At 46.1% G+C, this 21,761-nt stretch overlaps 1 protein-coding gene across 3 annotated transcripts in view; it reads left to right on the top strand.

Moving 5' to 3' along the window:
• LOC115200516 (E3 ubiquitin-protein ligase znrf3-like) overlaps positions 1-21,761 on the top strand; it is a 185,544-nt gene that overhangs the window by 145,314 nt on the left and 18,469 nt on the right. For all 3 annotated transcript variants that reach the window (XM_029763643.1, XM_029763641.1, XM_029763644.1), the window contains exon 3: positions 18,427-18,501. In XM_029763643.1, the coding sequence (XP_029619503.1) occupies positions 18,427-18,501 (75 nt within the window). The remainder of the gene's footprint in view (positions 1-18,426; positions 18,502-21,761) is intronic.

The following is a 21,761-nucleotide window of genomic DNA, read 5'->3' as shown; positions in this document are numbered from 1 at the left end:
CTCATTGTGTATTTATTATTACTGTTATTATTATATGTTAGTACTTTTCTACCATTTCTCTGTTTTCTTTCTCTCTGCATTGTTGGGAAGGATCCATAACTAAACATTTCACTGGTAGTCTTCACCTGTTGTTTATGAAGCATGTGACAAATAAAATGTGATTTGATTTATTCCCTATATAGTGCACTATGGGCTTTGGTCAAACGTAGTGCACTGTAAAGGTAATAGAGTACAGTTTGGGATGCAGCCAAGGCCTACAGGAGATGGGCTGTAAGGCTAGTGGTGGTAGGGTCGGAGAGAGTCAACGTTACAACATGGTGCTTTCAGAGTGCAATTTCTTGACTGTGAGGGACTACACTGAGGACGAGGAAAAAGGGGATTAATGAAACTGTTTAAATCAAATCACTTTTTATTGGTCACATATACATATTTAGCAGATGTTATTACGGATGTAGCGACATCCACACAGTACATATATGTAGTGTGTGCGACTACATTATGACCGATGGGGCGGAGTCCCGTCATCTAATGTATGGTATGAGCCTGTGTAATTGGTTGGTAAATGTGTGGGCCTATAGGCTACCTCTGAAGTAAAACGTCCTGGTTCTACTCTGAAAGTAAACAGTGAGATGTTACTGGCCCAGTCCCAGATCTGTCTGTGCTCTTGCGAACTCCATTGCTGTCCTTGTTGTCATGACAATGAGTGACAAGGAGTTGGCATGATAGCGCAAAACAGACTGGCATTTAGGCTAGGTCGTGAACAAAAACAACAGTTTGAGGAATGTGGTGCTGTCTAGGGTTTATACTGCCTCAAGCACTGTGGCTCCTTAAAGAGCTGTAGAGTCAACTAAAGAAAGGTGCTTTTGAAGCTAGGTGCTAAACGTGTAGCCTAAACCAACTCGCACAGTTTCGTTTAGGTAAAATAATGTGTTCACGTTATTTTACCAAGAGATTTTCTGTCTCTTGGTGAATCTATACTGCAGAGTTAGTGGATAATAGTTAGTCATATTATGGGAAACAACAATGTTTAATTGGTTTAAATTCCATTGCTAAACATGTCTGCGTATATGCATGTGTCGGATGGAGAGTCATTCTGAGAACAGAACTTCAAGGGGGAAAGGTTTCACATGAATTTTCATTTTGTCTTCAGAATGCGTAGCTTTTAATCATCAGATAGCCTACGTTGTTGAAATGTTTGATTTTACTTTAGCTGCATGTAAATAATTCCCTGGCACGCACTATAAAAGAAAAGGGGGAGGGGGAAAGCCGACTACATATCAGAAAATCCATGGGAGAAAAGTATGCCTTTATCTTTTAATACAGGGAGGGGAAGCCAGGAGGATACATGAAATGACTATATAACAGCAGAGGGAGGAGAGTCTTCTGAAGACTTAATTCACTTAATTATAGCAGAAAGAGAGGGAGAGGTTGAGAGGGAGAGGGTGGGAAACAGAGAGAGAGAGAGAGAGAGGGAGAGGTTGAGAGAGGGAGAGGGTGGGAGACAGAGAGGGAGAGGTTGAGAGAGGGAGAGGGTGGGAGACAGAGAGAGAGAGAGGGAGAGGTTGAGAGAGGGAGAGGGTGGGAGACAGAGAGAGAGGGAGAGGTTGAGAGGGAGAGGGTGGGAGACAGAGAGAGAGAGAGGGAGAGGTTGAGAGAGGGAGAGGGTGGGAGACAGAGAGAGAGGGAGAGGTTGAGAGAGGGAGAGGGTGGGAGACAGAGAGAGAGAGAGAGAGAGAGAGAGAGAAAGAAATGTTAAACTCTGGAGAGAGCTAAGCTAAGTGCACGTTACAGGTGTTTACAGCCAAGTGTGTCGGCACGCTTGTAACTGTGTGTACTTGCACCCCTGTTTATATGCATGTACTTGTACTGCATGTGTGTGTGTGTGTGCGTGTCCATGCCTGCGCGTGTGAAAGATTAAAGTGAACAGATTACACACACACATTGCGTACAGGACGCAACAGTTGGACCAAGTGTTCATGCTGAGTGTCTGTCCTGACAAAATACTTTTTTCCCAGACTGCATGGGGAAATCTTCTTTCCCTGAAATCTTACACGCTGGCGGACGTTCTTAGCATAGCCCTCCTCTTCCTCTCTGTCCTGTGTCCAGACGCTAGCCATCCTGCTTTCCTCCCCCCGCTGTATGCTGTGGTTTCTGTCACAAACACTAGGCCATGTCCTGCTGCCTGCGTGTTATATTATTGAGACTCACGTTACTATCTAGTAGCATTACTATCTAGTAGCATTAATTTGGCCATGAAGGAGCTTTTCGGGGAGACCGAAAAGGGAGAGGACACAGGCAAGATGTTTGCCAACACCATCAAAGAGGCATCCTACAAGGCAGCAAGCGGCGTTCCAGTGGATGGTGATCCACTGACATGGTGGAAAAGCAATGAGTGTAAATACCCTCACATTGCCATGAAGGCAGCATGCTACCTGGCTGTGCCTGGCACTTCAGTTCCTAGCGAGAGGGTGTTCTCCATGGCAAGGGACATGGTGACTGTAAAGAGGTCTACCCTTTCACCAGACAATGTAGACATCCTCATCTTTTAGAAAAATAATTTGAAGTTATAAGCTCAGGTCTGCTTTGCTTTCTTTTTTTTTGATGACGTGGACACAGGCTATTTTCTATTCACTATTGTTCAAAGGAAGAAGGTATCATGCCTCATATTGCACTTTAATTGAACAATTATTGAATGTTTTATATTAAGATTTTATTTAAACCATGAAAAGTTCCTTGCTTTACGTGTTCTTTAAGTAATAAATGGAAAGCAGAGTTATATTTGTCTCCCTTTTTTTATTGCTGATCCGCAACTCAAAACCGTGATCCGAACCGTGAGTTTTGTGATCCTTTGCACCACTACAATCTAGTAGCATTACAATCTAGTAGCATTACTATCTAGTAGCATTATTATCTAGTAGCATTATTATCTAGTAACATTACTATCTAGTAGCATTACTATCTAGTAGCATTATTATCTAGTAGCATTATTATCTAGTAGCATTACTATCTAGTAGCATTATTATCTAGTAACATTATTATCTAGTAGCATTATTATCTAGTAACATTATTATCTAGTAGCATTATTATCTAGTAGCATTATTATCTAGTAGCATTATTATCTAGTAACATTACTATCTAGTAACATTACTATCTAGTAACATTACTATCTAGTAGCATTACTATCTAGTAACATTACTATCTAGTAGCATTACTATCTAGTAGCATTATTATCTAGTAGCATTACTATCTAGTAACATTACTATCTAGTAGCATTATTATCTAGTAACATTACTATCTAGTAACATTATTATCTAGTAGCATTACTATCTAGTAACATTACTATCTAGTAGCATTATTATCTAGTAGCATTATTATCTAGTAGCATTATTATCTAGTAACATTACTATCTAGTAGATGTATTATCTAGTAGCATTATTATCTAGTAGCATTATTATCTAGTAGCATTATTATCTAGTAACATTACTATCTAGTAGATGTATTATCTAGTAGCATTATTATCTAGTAGCATTATTATCTAGTAGCATTACTATCTAGTAGCATTATTATTTAGTAGCATTACTATCTAGTAGCATTATTATCTAGTAGCATTACTATCTAGTAGCATTATTATCTAGTAGCATTATTATCTAGGTAGCATTATTATCTAGTAGCATTATTATCTAGTAACATTACTGTCTGGTAGCATAACTATTACTATCTATTATTCTTTATTCTCCATAGAAACCCATGAACATAGTGAGAAAGTGTAGATTGTAGCCTATATGTGTAAAGGGGTGTGTAACTGGTGGCAGTGAAGTCAGACGAAGGAGAGCAGAACTAGGTAATAGCTGGAGCAGTTTAATTTCAAAACCCGACGCGCACCAGTAAACATGTGCACAAGCACTTACAACAAACAATTCCACACAAAGACATGGGGGGAACAGAGGGTTAAATACACAACACTTAATGAGGTAAATGAGAACCAGGTGTGTAGGAAAACAAGACAAAACAAATGGAAAATGAAAAGTGGATCGACGATGGCTAGAAGACCGGTGACGCCGACCACCGAACGCCGCCCGAACAAGGAGAGGAACCGACTTCGGTGGAAGTCGTGACAATATGTTATTTTGTGACAAGATTTATGGAGTTCTGGAGTATTGTGATGGCTTGTCTCTCTTCAAAGGGACTATACCACACTTTTGTTCTACTGAGATGTAAACGACTCCATCCTTTATCCTTCCTCTCAACTTAAAGAGAGGGAGCTGAGCTTGCCTGTAGAGGGAGTTGAGAGGGAGCTGAGCTGAGCTTGTCTGTAGAGGAGGCTGAGAGGGAGCTGACCTTGCCTCTAGAGGGAGCTGAGAGGGAGCTGAGGTTGCCTGTAGAGGGACCTGAGAGGGAGCTGAGCTTGCCTGTAGAGGGAGTTGAGAGGGAGCTGAGCTGAGCTTGTCTGTAGAGGAGGCTGAGAGGGAGCTGACCTTGCCTCTAGAGGGAGCTGAGAGGGAGCTGAGCTTGCCTGTAGAGGGAGCTGAGAGGGAGTTGAGGTTGCCTGTAGAGTGACCTGAGAGGGAGCTGAGCTTGCCTGTAGAGGGAGCTGAGCTTGCCTGTAGAGTGACCTGAGAGGGAGCTGAGCTTGCCTGTAGAGGGACCTGAGAGGGAGCTGAGCTTGCCTGTAGAGTGACCTGAGAGGGAGCTGAGCTTGCCTGTAGAGGGAGCTGAGCTTGCCTGTAGAGTGACCTGAGAGGGAGCTGAGCTTGCCTGTAGAGGGACCTGAGAGGGAGCTGAGCTTGCCTGTAGAGGGAGCTGAGAGGGAGCTGAGCTTGCCTGTAGAGGGACCTGAGAGGGAGCTGAGCTGAGCTTGCCTCTAGAGGGAGCTGAGAGGGAGCTGAGGTTGCCTGTAGAGGGACCTGAGAGGGAGCTGAGCTTGCCTGTAGAGGGAGCTGAGAGGGAGCTGAGCTTGCCTGTAGAGGGACCTGAGAGGGAGCTGAGCTTGCCTGTAGAGGGACCTGAGAGGGAGCTGAGCTTGCCTGTAGAGGGAGCTGAGAGGGAGCTGAGCTTGCCTGTAGAGGGACCTGAGAGGGAGCTGAGCTTGCCTGTAGAGGGACCTGAAAGGGAGCTGAGATGAGCTTGCCTCTAGAGGGAGCTGAGAGGGAGCTGAGCTTGCCTGTAGAGGGACCTGAGAGGGAGCTGAGCTTGCCTCTAGAGGGAGCTGAGAGGGAGCTGAGGTTGCCTGTAGAGTGACCTGAGAGGGAGCTGAGCTTGCCTGTAGAGGGACCTGAGAGGGAGCTGAGCTTGCCTGTAGAGGGACCTGAGAGGGAGCTGAGCTTGCCTGTAGAGGGAGCTGAGAGGGAGCTGAGCTTGCCTGTAGAGGGAGCTGAGAGGGAGCTGAGCTTGCCTGTAGAGGGACCTGAGAGGGAGCTGAGCTTGCCTGTAGAGGGAGCTGAGAGGGAGCGGAACTTGCCTGTAGGTACATTTTTGTTGTCGTTAGGCAGGCAAGTCCCTACACTGCAGCGCCTGCCCAAATGGAGATTATTTAGCAGGGATCTCTTTCTTCTTAAACGTCTTACCAAGAACTATTAATTATTAATGCGAATAGCTAACATCAAAGCGGCTGAAATAAATGGGCTACTGCCAGAGCTTGTCAATGGAGAGATAAAACTGTGAGAGGGAAATTGTGTGAGAACAGAAAGAGAATTTAGAAGTTTAACCGCAGTTGGAAACTGAAAAGTGTTGGGTTTTAAAAAGTAAATTAGACAAGACTGTTGACAAAAGAAAGGACAATCCAAGCAGTTGAATTGAACTCCATTACAATAAATTCCTTGGGCTGTGTATATTGCATATGAAGCAGCATTTCATATGTGGAGCAGAGTACTACTTTGGTGTGAGTTTGCTGTTGATCTATAGTGAACCATTAGTGAATCATTCATCCTGGTCTACCTGCAATACAGCAGACACAGTGCCAGCTCACCGTACACTTCCTCTAGTCAACATGGAGGTGAATAAATGTGGATGGAGGTGGAGGGGCGCCTGTCAGCCTGGCCTGTAGTACACACACACACACACACACACACACACACACACACAAAGAGAGAGAGAGAGAGAGAGAGATACTGTATATATACATAATATGACATTTGTAATGTCTTTATTCTTTTGGAACTTCTGTGAGTGGAATGTTTACTGTTCATTTTTATTGTTAATTTCACTTTTGTATATTATCTACCTCACTTGCTTTGGCAATGTTAACAGGTTTCCCATGCCAATAAAGCCCCTTGAATTGAATTGAATTGAATTGAATTGAGAGAGAGAGAGAGAGAGAGAGAGAGAGAGAGAGAGAGAGAGAGAGAGAGAGAGAGAGAGAGAGAGAGAGAGAGAGAGAGAGAGAGAGAGAGACCTATAGGGAATATGAGTGCCATTTGGGATGGAACCTAAGACAGCTCTCTGCTCTCCCTCGCTAGTCTTTTGACTGATCCTGATCTCCGGTTCTAGGGTAATGGAGAGGAATCCATCCTGGTTCTAGGGTAATGGAGAGGAATCCGTCCTGGTTCTAGGGTAATGGAGAGGAATCCATCCTGGTTCTAGGGTATTGGAGAGGAATCCGTCCTGGTTCTAGGGTAATGGAGAGGAATCCATCCTGGTTCTAGGGTATTGGAGAGGAATCCATCTTGGTTCTAGGGTAATGGAGAGGAATCCATCCTGGTTCTAGGGTAATGGAGAGGAATCCATCCTGGTTCTAGGGTAATGGAGAATCCGTCCTGGTTCTAGGGTAATGGAGAGGAATCCATCCTGGTTCTAGGGTATTGGAGAGGAATCCATCCTGGTTCTAGGGTAATGGAGAGGAATCCATCCTGGTTCTAGCTATTGGAGAGGAATCCATCCTGGTTCTAGGGTTTTGGAGAGGAATCCATCCTGGTTCTAGGGTAATGGAGAGGAATCCGTCCTGGTTCTAGGGTAATGGAGAATCCGTCCTGGTTCTAGGGTAATGGAGAGGAATCCATCCTGGTTCTAGGGTATTGGAGAGGAATCCATCCTGGTTCTAGGGTAATGGAGAGGAATCCATCCTGGTTCTAGGGTATTGGAGAGGAATCCATCCTGGTTCTAGCTATTGGAGAGGAATCCATCCTGGTTCTAGGGTTTTGGAGAGGAATCCATCCTGGTTCTAGGGTAATGGAGAGGAATCCGTCCTGGTTCTAGGGTAATGGAGAATCCGTCCTGGTTCTAGGGTAATGGAGAGGAATCCATCCTGGTTCTAGGGTATTGGAGAGGAATCCATCCTGGTTCTAGGGTAATGGAGAGGAATCCATCCTGGTTCTAACTATTGGAGAGGAATCCATCCTGGTTCTAGGGTTTTGGAGAGGAATCCATCCTGGTTCTAGGGTAATGGAGAGGAATCCGTCCTGGTTCTAGGGTATTGGAGAGGAATCCATCCTGGTTCTAGGGAACGCAAGTCTCAACTAAGGGTTCCCCGTTGTCTTCCACGTCGGTTTCTGAAAGCTCTCATCTTTGGGATATAACATCAATTGTACGGACAGTGTAAGTGTAGAGACCCAATCTGGAGCTGCGTGCCACGCCCTTATGCCCTGGACTGTATATGCACATTCATGTCTATATTCAGCTTAAATACAGGACACAATATAATCACACTGCATAGCCCAGGCTTTCTCTCTCTCTCTCTTTCTCTCACACACACACACACACACACACACACACAAACAAACACGGGTAGGCCTATTTCCTGAGAGGGTAAATGATGTGTCCAAATACTCGTTTTAAAGACTTCTCTTCTTTAAAGACTTCTCAAATTCTCTTCCTTTTTCCTTTTGAAGTGTAGATCAGAAAAAACAACTGTTTTGTTTTAGTTACTAAATGCTAGCACACATTGCTCAATACTACCACACATTGCTCTATTCTACAACACATTGCTCAATACTACCACACATTGCTCTATTCTACAACACATTGCTCAATACTACCACACATTGCTCTATTCTACAACACATTGCTCAATGCTACCTCTGAATTTAGCATTACTTGTTTTGAAAGGACCAACTGTGCTTCCCCTCTCTCTTTCTCCCCCCCCCTCTCTCTCTCTCCTCTCTCTCTCCCCCCCCCCTCTCTCTCTCTCTCTCTCCCCCCCCCCCCCCCCCCCTCTCTCTCTCTCTCTCTCTCTCTCTCTCTCTCTCTCTCTCTCTCTCCTCTCCTCTCGCTTGCTCTCTCTCTCTCTCTCTCTATTTCTTTCTTTCTCTCTCTCGCTCTAAGTGCCTGTAGACTCAAGCTCAGCTCAGACACTTTTCAGCCACTGGACAAGAGCCACAGCCCTTTACTCTGTAACGTTGATCTGATGTCCCTCCCCTGGCTGGCTGATTGGATGTTATCTGGCACGGAGCCTACAGGGCTCCATGATAATACCAGGATGTGATCCTGACTGGTCTTTTAGTTGAGACTTCAAAACGCTGCTAAACGGGGCTCCATGAATCAACCGTGCTCAGACAGAATGGAACGGTCGGAACGGTCGGAACGGTCGGAACGGTCGGAACGGTCGGAATGGTTGGAACGGTCGGTTGTGGAAAGTAGGAGTTAAGATAAAGTATTGTGGGGAAGCCATTTTGGATTGAGTGAAGAGATATTCTGGGTTCTGCTGATTGCAACGTTTGTCTTATCTCTTGCCTCAAGCAGAAACACCATCAAAAGACTACGTCTGTGTAACGGCTGTCTGTAAGAGGGAACCAAGGTGCAGCAGAGGATGTGCTCATCATTAGAATTTTAATTCAAATAAACAAGAGAACACTACAAAATGAACAAAACGACAGCAAACAGTCCTGTTAGGAAAATACTCAAACAGAAACAATTACCCACAAAACCCAAAGGAAAAACATGCTCCTTATGTGTGACTCCCAATCAGCAGCAACGAGCTTCAGCTGTGCCTGATTGGGAGCCACACACATGGCCCAAAACAAAGAAATACCAAAACATAGAAAAAGGAACATAGAACGCCCACCCAATGTAACACCCTGGCCTAACCAAAAAAAGAACAAAACCCCTCTCTATGGCCAGGGCGTTACAGTACCCCCCCCCAAAGGTGCGGACTCCGGCCGCAAAACCTGACTCTGAAGGGGAGGGTCCGGGTGGGCTTTCTTACGGCGGCGGCTCAGGTGCGGGACGTGGCCTCTGCTCCACCCTTGACGTCGCCCTCTTAGGTGGCGCACCTGGCCGCGCCGAAGGTCTGGTGGGCGACGCTGACTGCGCCCGGCTGGCGGGCGGCGATGGTTGCGCCCGGCTGGCGGGCGACCCTTGTTGCGCCCGGCTGGCGGCCGGCGATGGTTGCGCCCGGCTGGCGGGCGACCCTGGCTGCTCCCGGCTTGCGGGCGGCGATGGTTGCGCCCGGCTGGCGGGCGACCCTGGCTGCTCCGACGGCACTGACCCAGGATTCACCAGGCTGGGGAGACATGACAGAGGCCTGTCCCTAGGCACAGGACTCACCGGGCTGGCGGGCGTCCCTGGCCACTCCGGCAGTTCGGGGCAGTCTGGCCACTCCGGCAGTTCGGGGCAGTCTGGCCACTCCGGCAGTTCCGCGCAGTCTGGCCACTCCGGCAGTTCCGCGCAGTCTGGCCACTCCGGCAGTTCCGCGCAGTCTGGCCACTCCGGCAGTTCCGCGCAGTCTGGCCACTCCGGCAGTTCAGCGCAGTCTGGCCACTCCGGCAGTTCAGCGCAGTCTGGCCACTCCGGCAGTTCAGCGCAGTCTAGCCACTCCGGCAGTTCAGCGCAGTCTGGCCACTCCGGCAGTTCAGCGCAGTCTGGCCACTCCGGCAGTTCAGCGCAGTCTGGCCACTCCGGCAGTTCAGCGCAGTCTGGCCACTTCGGCAGTTCAGCGCAGTCTGACCTCTCTGGCGACTGTTGACTGGCGGGCAGCTCTGACGACTGTTGACTGGCGGGCAGCTCTGACGACTGTTGACTGGCGGGCAGCTCTGACGACTGTTGACTGGCGGGCAGCTCTGACGACGGTTGACTGGCGGGCAGCTCCGACGACGGTTGACTGGCGGGCAGCTCCGACGACTGTTGACTGGCGGGCAGCTCCGACGACTGTTGACTGGCGGGCTGGGGACACGCACCTTGGGCTTGGTGCGGGGCGCAGGGACGGGCCGGACAGGACTGTGGACACGCACCTTGGGCTTGGTGCGGGGAGCAGGGACGGACCGGACAGGACTGGGGACATGCACTGTGGACTTGGTGCGGGGAGCAGGGACGGGCCAGACAGGACTGTGAACACGCACTGGTGAACTGAAGCGTGGAGCCGGTTTTGCCACTCGTCCTGGCTGGATGCCCTTCCTAGCACGGCATGTGCTGGGCATGTCCACCGGACGCACCGGGCTGTGCGGACGCACTGGCGACACAGCGCGCAACTCCGCCTCCCATGGCTCCTCCTCCAGATCTTCCTTCAGCAGGTCCTCAATAAACCACCTCATCTGCGTCTCCTCCTCTGCCGTCATCCCCCACGAGAGCAGTGGTCTGGGCTCCTCCTCTGCCCTTCCGGACCACCCCATTAGCCCCCCCAAAAAAATTTCTTGGGGGTGTCTTCCGGGTTTCCTCGACCGACGCCAGCGACCCCGTCTGCTGGCTGGCGTCTCCTCCATCGCCCGGACCTCCCTCTTCCGCTGCTTGGTCCCTTGGTGGTGGGTAATTCTGTAACGGCTGTCGTCTGAAGAAGTGGACCAAGGTGCAGCGGAGTTAGTGTTCATTATTAGAAATTTAATATCAACAACATGAACACTATACAAAACAAGAAAAGAGTAAACCGACAGCAAACAGTCCTGTCTGGTACAAAACAATGACAGAAACAATTACCCACAAAACCCAAAGGAAAAACATGCTCCTTATGTGTGACTCCCAATCAGCAGCAACGAGCTTCAGCTGTGCCTGATTGGGAGCCACACACACGGCCCAAAACAAAGAAATACCAAAACATAGAAAAAGGAACATAGAACGCCCACCCAATGTAACACCCTGGCCTAACCAAAATAAAGAACAAAAACCCCTCTCTATGGCCAGGGCGTTACAGTCTGTAGCAGTTACACTACTCCCAACACTACTCCTCATGTTGAAGGATCTCTGCGGATCGTTCTGCTAGTTGGTATTGGAATTAAGACCACTGACATTGAAATACAGCTTTCATAAATGTCTGCCACCAACTTTAATGGTACTTGTCATCATGTGAAATCATTTGAATGTATGTGGTGTGTAGTCCATATACAGTAAAACACTATCATACTGTTAAGTGTAATATGAATCAGATGTAGCTTTATTAAGGGTGGTCTCAATGGTCCCCTATTCCCTCTTTATTTCTACTTTTGACCCTATGGGCCCTGATTAAAAGTAGAGCACTTTATAGGGAAAAGGCTGTCATTTGAGACGCAGGTCTTTCTCTAGTGACATCATGTATAAAGAGAGTTGAGGGACAGACCACTTGTGCTCATCCTTCCAATGTTATCATCGAGTTGTTGACCTCTCCATGGACTGGGAGCCGAATGTCTCCATCCCTCTCTCTCTGTTCCTCTCTCTCTGTTCCTCTCTCTCTCTGTCTCTCTCTGTCTCTATCTCTCTCCCTCTCTCTCTGTTCCTCTGTTCCACTCTCTCTCTGTTCCTCTCGGTTCCTCTCTCTCTCTCTGTCTCTATCTCTCTCCCTCTCTCTCTGTTCCTCTCTGTCTCTCTCTGTCTCTATCTCTCTCCCTCTCTCTGTTCCTCTCTGTCTCTCTCTGTCTCTATCTCTCTCCCTCTCTCTCTGTTCCTCTCTGTTCCACTCTCTCTCTGTTCCTCTCGGTTCCTCTCTCTCTCTCTGTCTCTATCTCTCTCCCTCTCTCTCTGTTCCTCTCTGTTCCTCTCTCTCTCTGTCTCTATCTCTCTCTCTGTTCCTCTCTGTTCCTCTCTCTCTCTGTCTCTCTCTGTCTCTATCTCTCTCCCGCTCTCTGTTCCTCTCTGTTCCTCTCTCTCTCTGTCTCTATCTCTCTCTCTGTTCCTCTCTGTTCCTCTCTCTCTCTGTCTCTCTCTGTCTCTATCTCTCTCCCGCTCTCTGTTCCTCTCTGTTCCTCTCTCTCTCTGTCTCTCTCTGTCTCTATCTCTCTCCCGCTCTCTGTTCCTCTCTGTTCCTCTCTCTCTCTGTCTCTCTCTGTCTCTATCTCTCTCCCTCTCTCTCTGTTCCTCTCTGTTCCTCTCTCTCTCTGTCTCTCTCTGTCTCTACCTCTCTCCCACTCTCTGTTCCTCTCTGTTCCTCTCTCTCTCTGTCTCTCTCTGTCTCTACCTCTCTCCCACTCTCTGTTCCTCTCTGTTCCTCTCTCTCTCTGTCTCTATCTCTCTCTATCTCTCTCTGCTCCTCTCTGTTCCTCTCTGTTCCTCCCTCTCTCTGTTCCTCTCTCTCTCTCTCTCTCTCTCTCAATCTCCCTCTCTCTCTGTTTGTCTCTCTCTCTCTCTCTCTGTCTCTCTGTCTATATCGCCATCTCCATCTCCCTCTCTCTCTCTATCTCTCTGTCTCTATCTCCCTCTCTCTCTGTCTCTCTCTATCTTTCTCTCTCTGTCTCTCTATCTCCCTCTCTTTCTCTCTCTGTCTCTCTATCTCCCTCTCTATCTCTCTCTGTCTCTATCTCTCTCCCTCTGTCTCTGTTCCTCTCTAGCTCTCTCTCTCTGTCTCTCTCTGTCTCTATCTCTCTCCCTCTCTCTCTGTTCCTCTCTGTTCCTCTCTCTCTGTCTCTATCTGTCTCTATCTCTCTCCCTCTCTCTCTGTTCCTCTCTGTTCCTCTCTCTCTCTCTGTCTCTCTCTGTCTTTATCTCTCTCCCTCTCTCTCTGTTCCTCTCTGTTCCTCTCTCTCTCTGTCTCTATCTCTCTCACTCTCTCTCTGTTCCTCTCTGTTCCTCTCTGTTCCTCCCTCTCTCTCTGTTCCTCTCCCGCTCTCTCTCTCAATCTCCCTCTCTCTCTGTTTGTCTCTCTCTCTCTCTCTCTCTGTCTCTCTATGTCTATATCGCCATCTCCATCTCCCTCTCTCTCTCTATCTCTCTGTCTCTATCTCCCTCTCTCTGTCTCTCTATCTCTATCTCTCTATCTCCCTCTCTCTCTGTCTCTCTCTATCTTTCTCTCTCTGTCTCTCTCTCTGTCTCTCTATCTCTCAATTCAATTCAATTCAATTCGCTTTATTGGCATGACGTAACAATGTACATATTGCCAAAGCTTACTTTGGATATTTACAATATAAAAAATAAATAAAAATGAGAATCAAAAATTGTCAACGGGACAACAGTAACAACAATAACCAACGGTCAATATAACCATACATTCAACAATAACAATAATCATACAGTTGAGGACATGTGCAGGTTTATTGGTCTGTCAGACACTGTCCCTCAACTTATGGCAGGCAGCAATGTAGTGCGCTGCCAACCCACAGCTCTCTGCGTCCTCCCCCAACAGGATGGGTAGCCTATCCTCATCAGAGAGGTCTTTAAAACCTTGAATAAGGATTTCAAATTTGGGGAAATGACACTCTCTAATTGTTTTATATTTTTGACATTTTGTCAGGAAATGCAGCTCCGTCTCAGGTTCTGCTGTTGTGCAGTGGTTGCACAGCCTTTCCTCTACAGGGAGCCAGGTTTTCCTGTGTCTACCCTTCTCAATGGCAAGGCTGTGCTCACTGAGCCTGTACTTTGTCAAGGTTTTTCTAAGGTTTTGATCAGTAACCATGGTCAAATATTTAGCCATAGTGTACTGTCGATTTAGGGCCAGATAGCACTGCATTTTGCTTTGTGTTTGTGCTTGTGTTTCCCAATAAGCAATGTAGTTTTGTTTTGACTGTGTTGTAATTTGGTTTATTCTGATTGATTGGATGTTCTGGTCCTGAGGCTTCAGTGTGTTAGTAGAACAGGTTTGTGAACTCAGCCCCAGGACCAGCTGGATGAGGGGACTCCTTTCTTTGCTCAGCTCTTGGCATTGCAGGGCTTGGTAATGATATGAGAGGGGGTCACTGTATTTTAGATGTTTCCAAAACTTAATTGCTCTTTTTTGAGTTTTTATTATTAGTGGATATTGGCCTAATTCTGCCCTGCATGCATTGTTTGTAGTTTCTCTCTCTCTATCTCCCTATCTCCCTCTCTTTCTCTCTCTGTCTCTCTATCTCCCTCTCTCTTTCTCTCTGTCTCTATCTCCCTCTCTGTCGGTTTGTCTCTCTCTCTCTCTATGACTCTGCTCTCTGCTGCTGGGCCTAGCTGTCTGCTGGATTCAGGCCATTCGAAGTCACATAACCCCCTCTGGTGGCTGGGAGTGAGAGTGAGGTTTTGGGGATATATTTAAAACAAACTGGTTAAATATATTACTTTACCACCGAGTTAGCCTTAACCTTACTACATTTAAAACTAACCCTTGTTGACCTTATCTCACTACTGCAAAGTTATTGTTTCAAGATTGGCTTCAAATGAACTAGGTTGGAGTTGATATACAGCACCAGTCAAAAGTTTGGACACCTACTCATTCAAGGGTTTTTCTTTATTTGTACTATTTTCTACATTGTAGAATAATAGTGAAGACATCAAAACTATGAAATAACACATATGGAATCATGTAGTAACCAAAAAAGTGTTAAATGAAAATATATTTGAGATTTGAGATTATTCAAATAGCCACCCTTTGCCTTGATGACAGCTTTGCACACTCTTGGCATTCTCTCAACCCGTTTCATGAGGTAGTCACCTGGAATGCATTTCAATTAACAGGTGTACCTTGTTAAAAGTACATTTGTAGAATTTCTTTCCTTCTTAATGCGTTTGAGCCAGTCAGTTGTGTTGTGACAAGGTAGGGGTGGTATACAGAAGATTTGGTAAAAGACCAAGTCCATATTATGGCAAGAACAGCTCAAATAAGCAAAGAGAAACGACAGTCCATCATTACTTTAAGACATGAAGGTCAGTCAATCTGGAACATTTCAAGAACTTTGACAGTTTCTTCAAGTGCAGTCGCAAAAACCATCAAGCCCTATGATGTAACTGTCTCTCATGAGAACCTCCACAGGAAAGGAAGACCCAGAGTTACCTCTGCTGCAGATGATAAGTTCATTAGAGTTACCAGCCTCAGATTGCAGCCCAAATAAATGCTTTACAGTGTTCAAGTAACAGACAGATCGCAACATCAACTGTTCAGAGGAGACTGCGTGAATCAGACCTTCATGGTCGAATTGCTGCAAAGTAACCACTACTGAAGGACACCAATAATAAGAAGAGACTTGCTTGGGCCAAGAAACACAAGCAATGGACACCAGTTGACATCTGTCTTTTGGTCTGATGAGTACTTATTTGAGATTTTTGGTTCCAACCGCCATGTCTTTGTAAAACGCAACGTTGGTGAATGGATGATCTCTGCATATGTGTGGTTCCCACCGTGAAGCATGGAGGAGGAGGTGTGATGGTGTGGGGGTGCTTTGCTGGTGACACTGTCTGTGATTTATTTAGAATTCAAGGCGCACTTAACCAGCATGGTTAACACCGCATTCTGCAGTGATACGCCATCCCATCTGGTTTGCGCTTAGTGGGACTATCATTTGTTTTTCAACAGGACAATGACCCAAAACACCTCCAGGCTGTGTAAGGGCTATTTGACCAAAAAGGAGAGTGATGGAGTGCTGCATCAGATGACCTGGTCTCCACAATCCCCCGACCTCAACCCAATTGAGATGGTTTGGGATGAGATGGACCGCAGAGTGAAGGATAAGTAGCCAACAAGTGCTCAGCATATGTGGAAACTCCTTCAAGACTGTTGGAAAAGCATTCCAGGTGAAGTTGGTTGAGAGAATGCCAAGAGTGTGCAAAGCTGTCATCAAGTCAAAGGGTGGCTACTTTGAAGAATATTACATTTTTTACACTTTTTTGGTTACTACATGTTTCCATGTGTGTTATTTCATAGTTTTGCTATTTTTACTTTCATTCTACATTGAAGCAAATAGTAAAAATAAAGAAAAGCACTTGAATGAGTAGGTGTGTCCAAACTTTGGACTGGTAATGTATGTTCAAACTACTGGTCTCTGTGTGTCTCTAGTGGTTGTTCTTCTCTCTGGCTGCGTTTAGACAGGCAGCCCAATTCTGATCTTTTTTTCACAAATTGGGCTATTGACCAATCAGATCTGAAAAAGATTGAATGTGGAAAATATCTGAGGTGATTACTCAAAAGACTAATTGATGTAAAATATTATTGAGCCCAAAACTTAGACGAAGAGTGTAATGGTTGTTCTCTGTGGTTGTTGTTCTCTGTGTGGCTGTTGTTTTCTGTGTCTCTAATGGCTGTTGTTCTCTGTGTCTCTAATGGCTGTTGTTCTCTGTGTCTCTAATGGCTGTTGTTCTCTGTGTCTCTAATGGCTGTTGTTCTCTCTGTGTCTCTAATGGCTGTTGTTCTCTGTGTCTCTAATGGCTGTTGTTCTCTGTGTCTCTAATGGCTGTTGTTCTCTGTGTCTCTAATGGCTGTTGTTCTCTGTGTCTCTAATGGCTGTTGTTCTCTGTGTCTCTAATGGCTGTTGTTCTCTGTGTCTCTAATGGCTGTTGTTCTCTGTGTCTCTAATGGCTGTTGTTCTCTGTGTCTCTAATGGCTGTTGTTCTCTGTGTCTGTAATGGCTGTTGTTCTCTGTGTCTCTAATGGCTGTTGTTCTCTCGTCTCTAATGGCTGTTGTTCTCTCTGTGGCTTTTGTTCTCTCTGTGTCTCTAATGGCTGTTGTTCTCTCTTTGTCTCTTTAATGGCTGTTGTTCTCTTTGTGTCTCTAATGGCTGTTGTTCTCTCTGTGTCTGTAATGGCTGTTGTTCTCTCTGTGTCTCTAATGGCTGTTGTTCTCTCTGTGTCTTTAATGGCTGTTGTTCTCTCTGTGTCTGTAATGGCTGTTGTTCTCTCTGTGTCTTTAATGGCTGTTGTTCTCTCTGTGTCTCTAATGGCTGTTGTTCTCTTTGTGTCTCATTCATGAAAGTACTGCCCCCTAGCCCCAACAGGTTAATGGCTGTTGTTCTCTCTGTGTCTATAATGACTGTTGTTCTCTGTGTCTCTAATGGCTGTTGTTCTCTCGTCTCTAATGGCTGTTGTTCTCTCTCTGTCTCCAATGGCTGTTGTTTTCTCTCTGTCTCCATTGGCTGTTGTTCTCTCTCTGTCTCCATTGGCTGTTGTTCTCTCTGTGTCTCCATTGGCTGTTGTTCTCTCTCTGTCTCCATTGGCTGTTGTTCTCTCTCTGTCTCTATTGGCTGTTGTTCTCTCTGCGTCTCCAATGGCTATTGTTTTCTCTCTGTCTTCAATGGCTGTTGTTCTCTCCTTTGTCTATTTAATGGCTGTTGTTCTCTCTCTGTCTCCAATGGCTGTTGTTCTCTCTTTGTGTCTATTTAATGGATGTTGTTCTCTCTTTGTCTATTTAATTGCTGTTCTCACTTTGTGTCTCTCTAATGGCTTTTGTTCTCTCTTTGTGTCTATTTAATGGCTGTTGTTCTCTCTGTGTCTCTAATGGCTGTTGTTCTCTGTGTCTCTAATGGCTGTTGTTCTCTCTGTGTCTCTAATGGCTGTTGTTCTCTCTGTGTCTCTTATGGCTGTTCTCTCTGTGTCTCTAATGGCTGTTGTTCTCTCTGTGTCTGTAATGGCTGTTGTTCTCTCTGTTTATCTCTAATGGCTGTTGTTCTCTCTGTGTCTCTAATGGCTGTTGTTCTCTCTGTGTCTCTAATGGCTGTTGTTCTCTCTGTGTCTCTAATGGCTGTTGTTCTCTCTGTGTCTCTAATGGCTGTTCTCTCTGTGTCTGTAATGGCTGTTGTTCTCTCTGTTTATCTCTAATGGCTGTTGTTCTCTCTGTGTCTCTAATGGCTGTTGTTCTCTCTGTGTCTCTAATGGCTGTTGTTCTCTCTGCGTCTCTAATGTCTGTTGTTCTCTCTTTGTCTGTAATGGCTGTTGTTCTCTCTCTGTCTCCAATGGCTGTTGTTCTCTCTCTGTCTCCATTGGCTGTTGTTTTCTCTCTGTCTCCATTGGCTGTTGTTCTCTCTGTCTCCAATGGCTGTTGTTCTCTCTCTGTCTCCATTGGCTGTTGTTCTCTCTCTGTCTCCATTGGCTGTTGTTCTCTCTCTGTCTCCATTGGCTGTTGTTCTCTCTCTGTCTCTATTGGCTGTTGTTCTCTCTGCGTCTCCAATGGCTGTTGTTCTCTCCTTGTGTCTATTTAATGGATGTTGTTCTCTCTTTGTCTATTTAATTGCTGTTCTCACTTTTTGTCTCTCTAATGGCTTTTGTTCTCTCTTTGTGTCTATTTAATGGCTGTTGTTCTCTCTGTGTCTCTAATGGCTGTTGTTCTCTCTGTGTCTCTAATGGCTGTTGTTCTCTTTCTGTCTCTAATGGCTGTTGTTCTCTCTGTTGTTGTCTCTCTGTCTCTCTAATGACTGTTGTTCTCTCTGCAGGCGAAGCGAGCAGTTCAGAGAGGGGCGACGGCTGTCATCTTTGACGTGTCCGAAAACTCTGATGCCATTGATCAGGTCAGTACACACACACACACACACACACACACACACACACACACACACGGTTTCCATGTGTCCATACACCCATTGGGTACTCACTCTCCTAGTCTCCACTCAAGAATGGCGGTGGAATGAATAGCAGCCATTTAACGGGCACCTGAACAACTCTATTTTGTGTGTTTTTGCGCGGTTCTTATCTACATTTTTACATATTGTTTCCGCCATCGTTTTCTATGACCGAAAAGAGCGTCTGGACTTCACTACCCTTGATTTGGATGAAGATTTCTACTTCAAGGGTCAGTCGGAGCAGGACATACTGCTCACCTCGGACCAGCCCATATCACCACATATCGATGCTGGCACTAAGACCGCACTTAATGCACTGTATAGGAAAACTGAAATCCATCTTACCTCATTCCTACCAGCATGTCACCTGTGCAACTAGAGCCGAAAAAACTCTAGATCACCTTTACCACCAATAAGAAGAAGAGACTTGCTTGGGCCAAGAAACACGAGCAATAGACATTAGACTGGTGGAAATCTGTCTTTTGGTCTGATGAGATTTTTGGTTCAAACCGCCGTGTCTTTGTGATACGCAGAGTAAGTGAACGGATGAACTCCGCATGTGTTGTTCCCAACGTGAAGCATGGAGGAGGAGGTGTGATTGTGTGGGGTGCTTTGCTAGTGACACTGTCAGTGATGTATTTACAATTTAAGGCACACTTAACCAGCATGGCTACCAAAGCATTCTGCAGCGATACGCCATCCCATCTGGTTTGTGCTTAGTGGGACTATGATTTGTTTTTCAACAGGACAATGACCCAAAACACACCTCCAGGCTGTGTAAGGGCTATTTGACCAAGAAGGAGAGTGAATGAGTTCTGCATCAGATGACCAGGCCTCCACAATCACCCGACATCAACCCAATTGAGATGTTTTAGGATGAGTTGGACTGCAGAGTGATGGAAAAGCAGCCAACAAGTGCTCAGCATATGTGGGAACTCCTTCAAGACTGTTGGAAAAGCATTACTCATGAAGCTGGTTGAGAGATTGCCAAGAGTGTGCAAAGCTGTCATCAAGGCAAAGGGTGGCTAAAATATATTTTGATTTGTTTAACACTTTTTTGGTTAGTACATGATTACATATGTGTTATTTCATAGTTTTGATGTCTTCACTATTATTCTACAATGTAGAAAATAGTAAAATTAAAGAAAAAACCTTGAATGAGTAGGTGTGTCCAAACTTTTGACTGGTACTATACACATCCCAAACAGAAGCCATGGATTACATCCGCACTGCGCTAAAGGCCAGAGCTGCCGCTTTCATGGAGCGAGACACTAACCCGACAATTATAAGAAATCCCTCTACGCCCTGCGACGAACCAACAACTGGTGTTCAAAGCATCAATACAAGACTAAGATCGACTCCTACTACACCAGTTCTGACGCTCGTCGGATGTGTCAGGGCTTGCAAACTATCACGGATTACAAAGGGAAACCCAGCCGTGAGCTGCCCAGTGACGCGAGCCTACCCCTACTTTTCCCGATGACTGTGTGATCTCGCTCTCCATAGCCGATGTGAGTAAGACCTTGAAACAGGCTAACATTCACAAGGCAGTAGGGCCAGATTGATTACCAGGACGCATACTCAGAGCATGCTCTGACCAGCTGGAAAGTGTTTTTACTGACATTTTCAACCTCTCCCTGACCCAATCTGTAATACCTACATGTTTCAAGCAGACCACCATAGTCTCTGTTCTCAAGAACTCCAAGGTAACCTGTCTAAATGATTATCGCCCCGTAGCACTCACATCTGTAGCCATGAAATGCTTTGAAAGTCTGGTCATGGCTCACATCAACACCATTATTCCAGACACCCTGGAACCCACTCCAATTCGCATTCCGCCCCAACAGATCCACAGATGACGCAATCGCTATTGCGCTCCAATCAATCAATCAAATGTATTTATAAAGCCCTTCTTACATCAGCTGATGTCACAAAGTGCTGTACAGAAACCCAGCCTAAAACAGCAAGCAATGCAGGTGTAGAAGCACGTTGGCTAGGAAAAAACTCCCTAGAAAGGCCAAAACCTAGGAAGAAACCTAGAGAGGAACCAGGCTATGAGGGGTGGCCAGTCCTCTTCTGGCTGTGCCAGGTGGAGATTATAACCGAACATGGCCAAGATGATGGCCAGCAGGGTCAAATAATAATAATCACACTCCACACTGCCCTTTCCCACTTGGACAAAAGGAACACCAATGTGAGAATGCTGTTCATTGACTACAGCTCAGCTCCAAGCGCATCACTAAGCTAAGGACCCTGGGACTGAACACTTCCATCTGCAACTGGATCCTGGACTTCCTGACGGGCCGCCCCCAGGTGTCCACGCTGACCTTCAACACGGGGGCCTCTCAGAGGTGTGTGCTTAGTCCCCTCCTGTACTCCCTGTTCAACCACAACTGAGTGGCGCATGACTCCAACACATCATTACGTTTGCAAATGACACGAAAGTAGTAGGCCTGATCACCGACACAATGATGAGACAGCCTATATGGAGGAGGTCAGAGACCTGGCAGTGTGGTGCCAGGACAACTACCTGTCCCTCAACGTCAGCAAGACAAAGGAGCTGATCGTGGACTACAGGAAAAAGAGGGCCGAGCACGCCCTGATTCACATTGACGGGTCTGTAATGGAGTGGGTCGAGAGCTTCACATTCCTCGGTGTCCACATCACTAAGGATCTATCATGATCCAAACACATCAACACAGTCGTGAAGAGGACAAAACAACTACCCACAAGCTGCTAATTAGTTAGTCTGGGTAGCTGTTAGTTGACTATTTAACTATCTGCATTGACCCTTTTTGCAATAACTTTTTTGACTCGTAATATACACTGCTCTTCTGTTTATTATCTGTCTCTTTATTCCTAGTTATATGTACATGTCTACCTCAATTACCTCTTACCCTGCACATCAACTCAGTACTGGTACCCCTTGTATATAGCCAAGTTATTGTTACTCATTGTGTATTTATTATTACGTGTTATTACTTTCTATTATTTCTCTATTTTCTTTCTCTCTGCATTGTTGGGAAGTAAGCATTTCACTGTTAGTCCACACCTGTTGTTTATGAAGAATGTAACAAATACACTTATTTTATTTGACACACACATTTTCCGAGAGAGAGAGGGAGAGAGAGAGCGAGAGAGAGCGAGAGAGAGCGAGAGAGAGAGAGAGAGAGAGAGAGAGAGAGAGAGAGAGAGAGAGAGAGAGAGAG

This window comes from Salmo trutta, chromosome 9 (assembly GCF_901001165.1).
Source record: "Salmo trutta chromosome 9, fSalTru1.1, whole genome shotgun sequence".
NCBI lineage: Eukaryota > Metazoa > Chordata > Actinopteri > Salmoniformes > Salmonidae > Salmo > Salmo trutta.
This window is presented reverse-complemented; position numbering and strand designations above follow the sequence as displayed.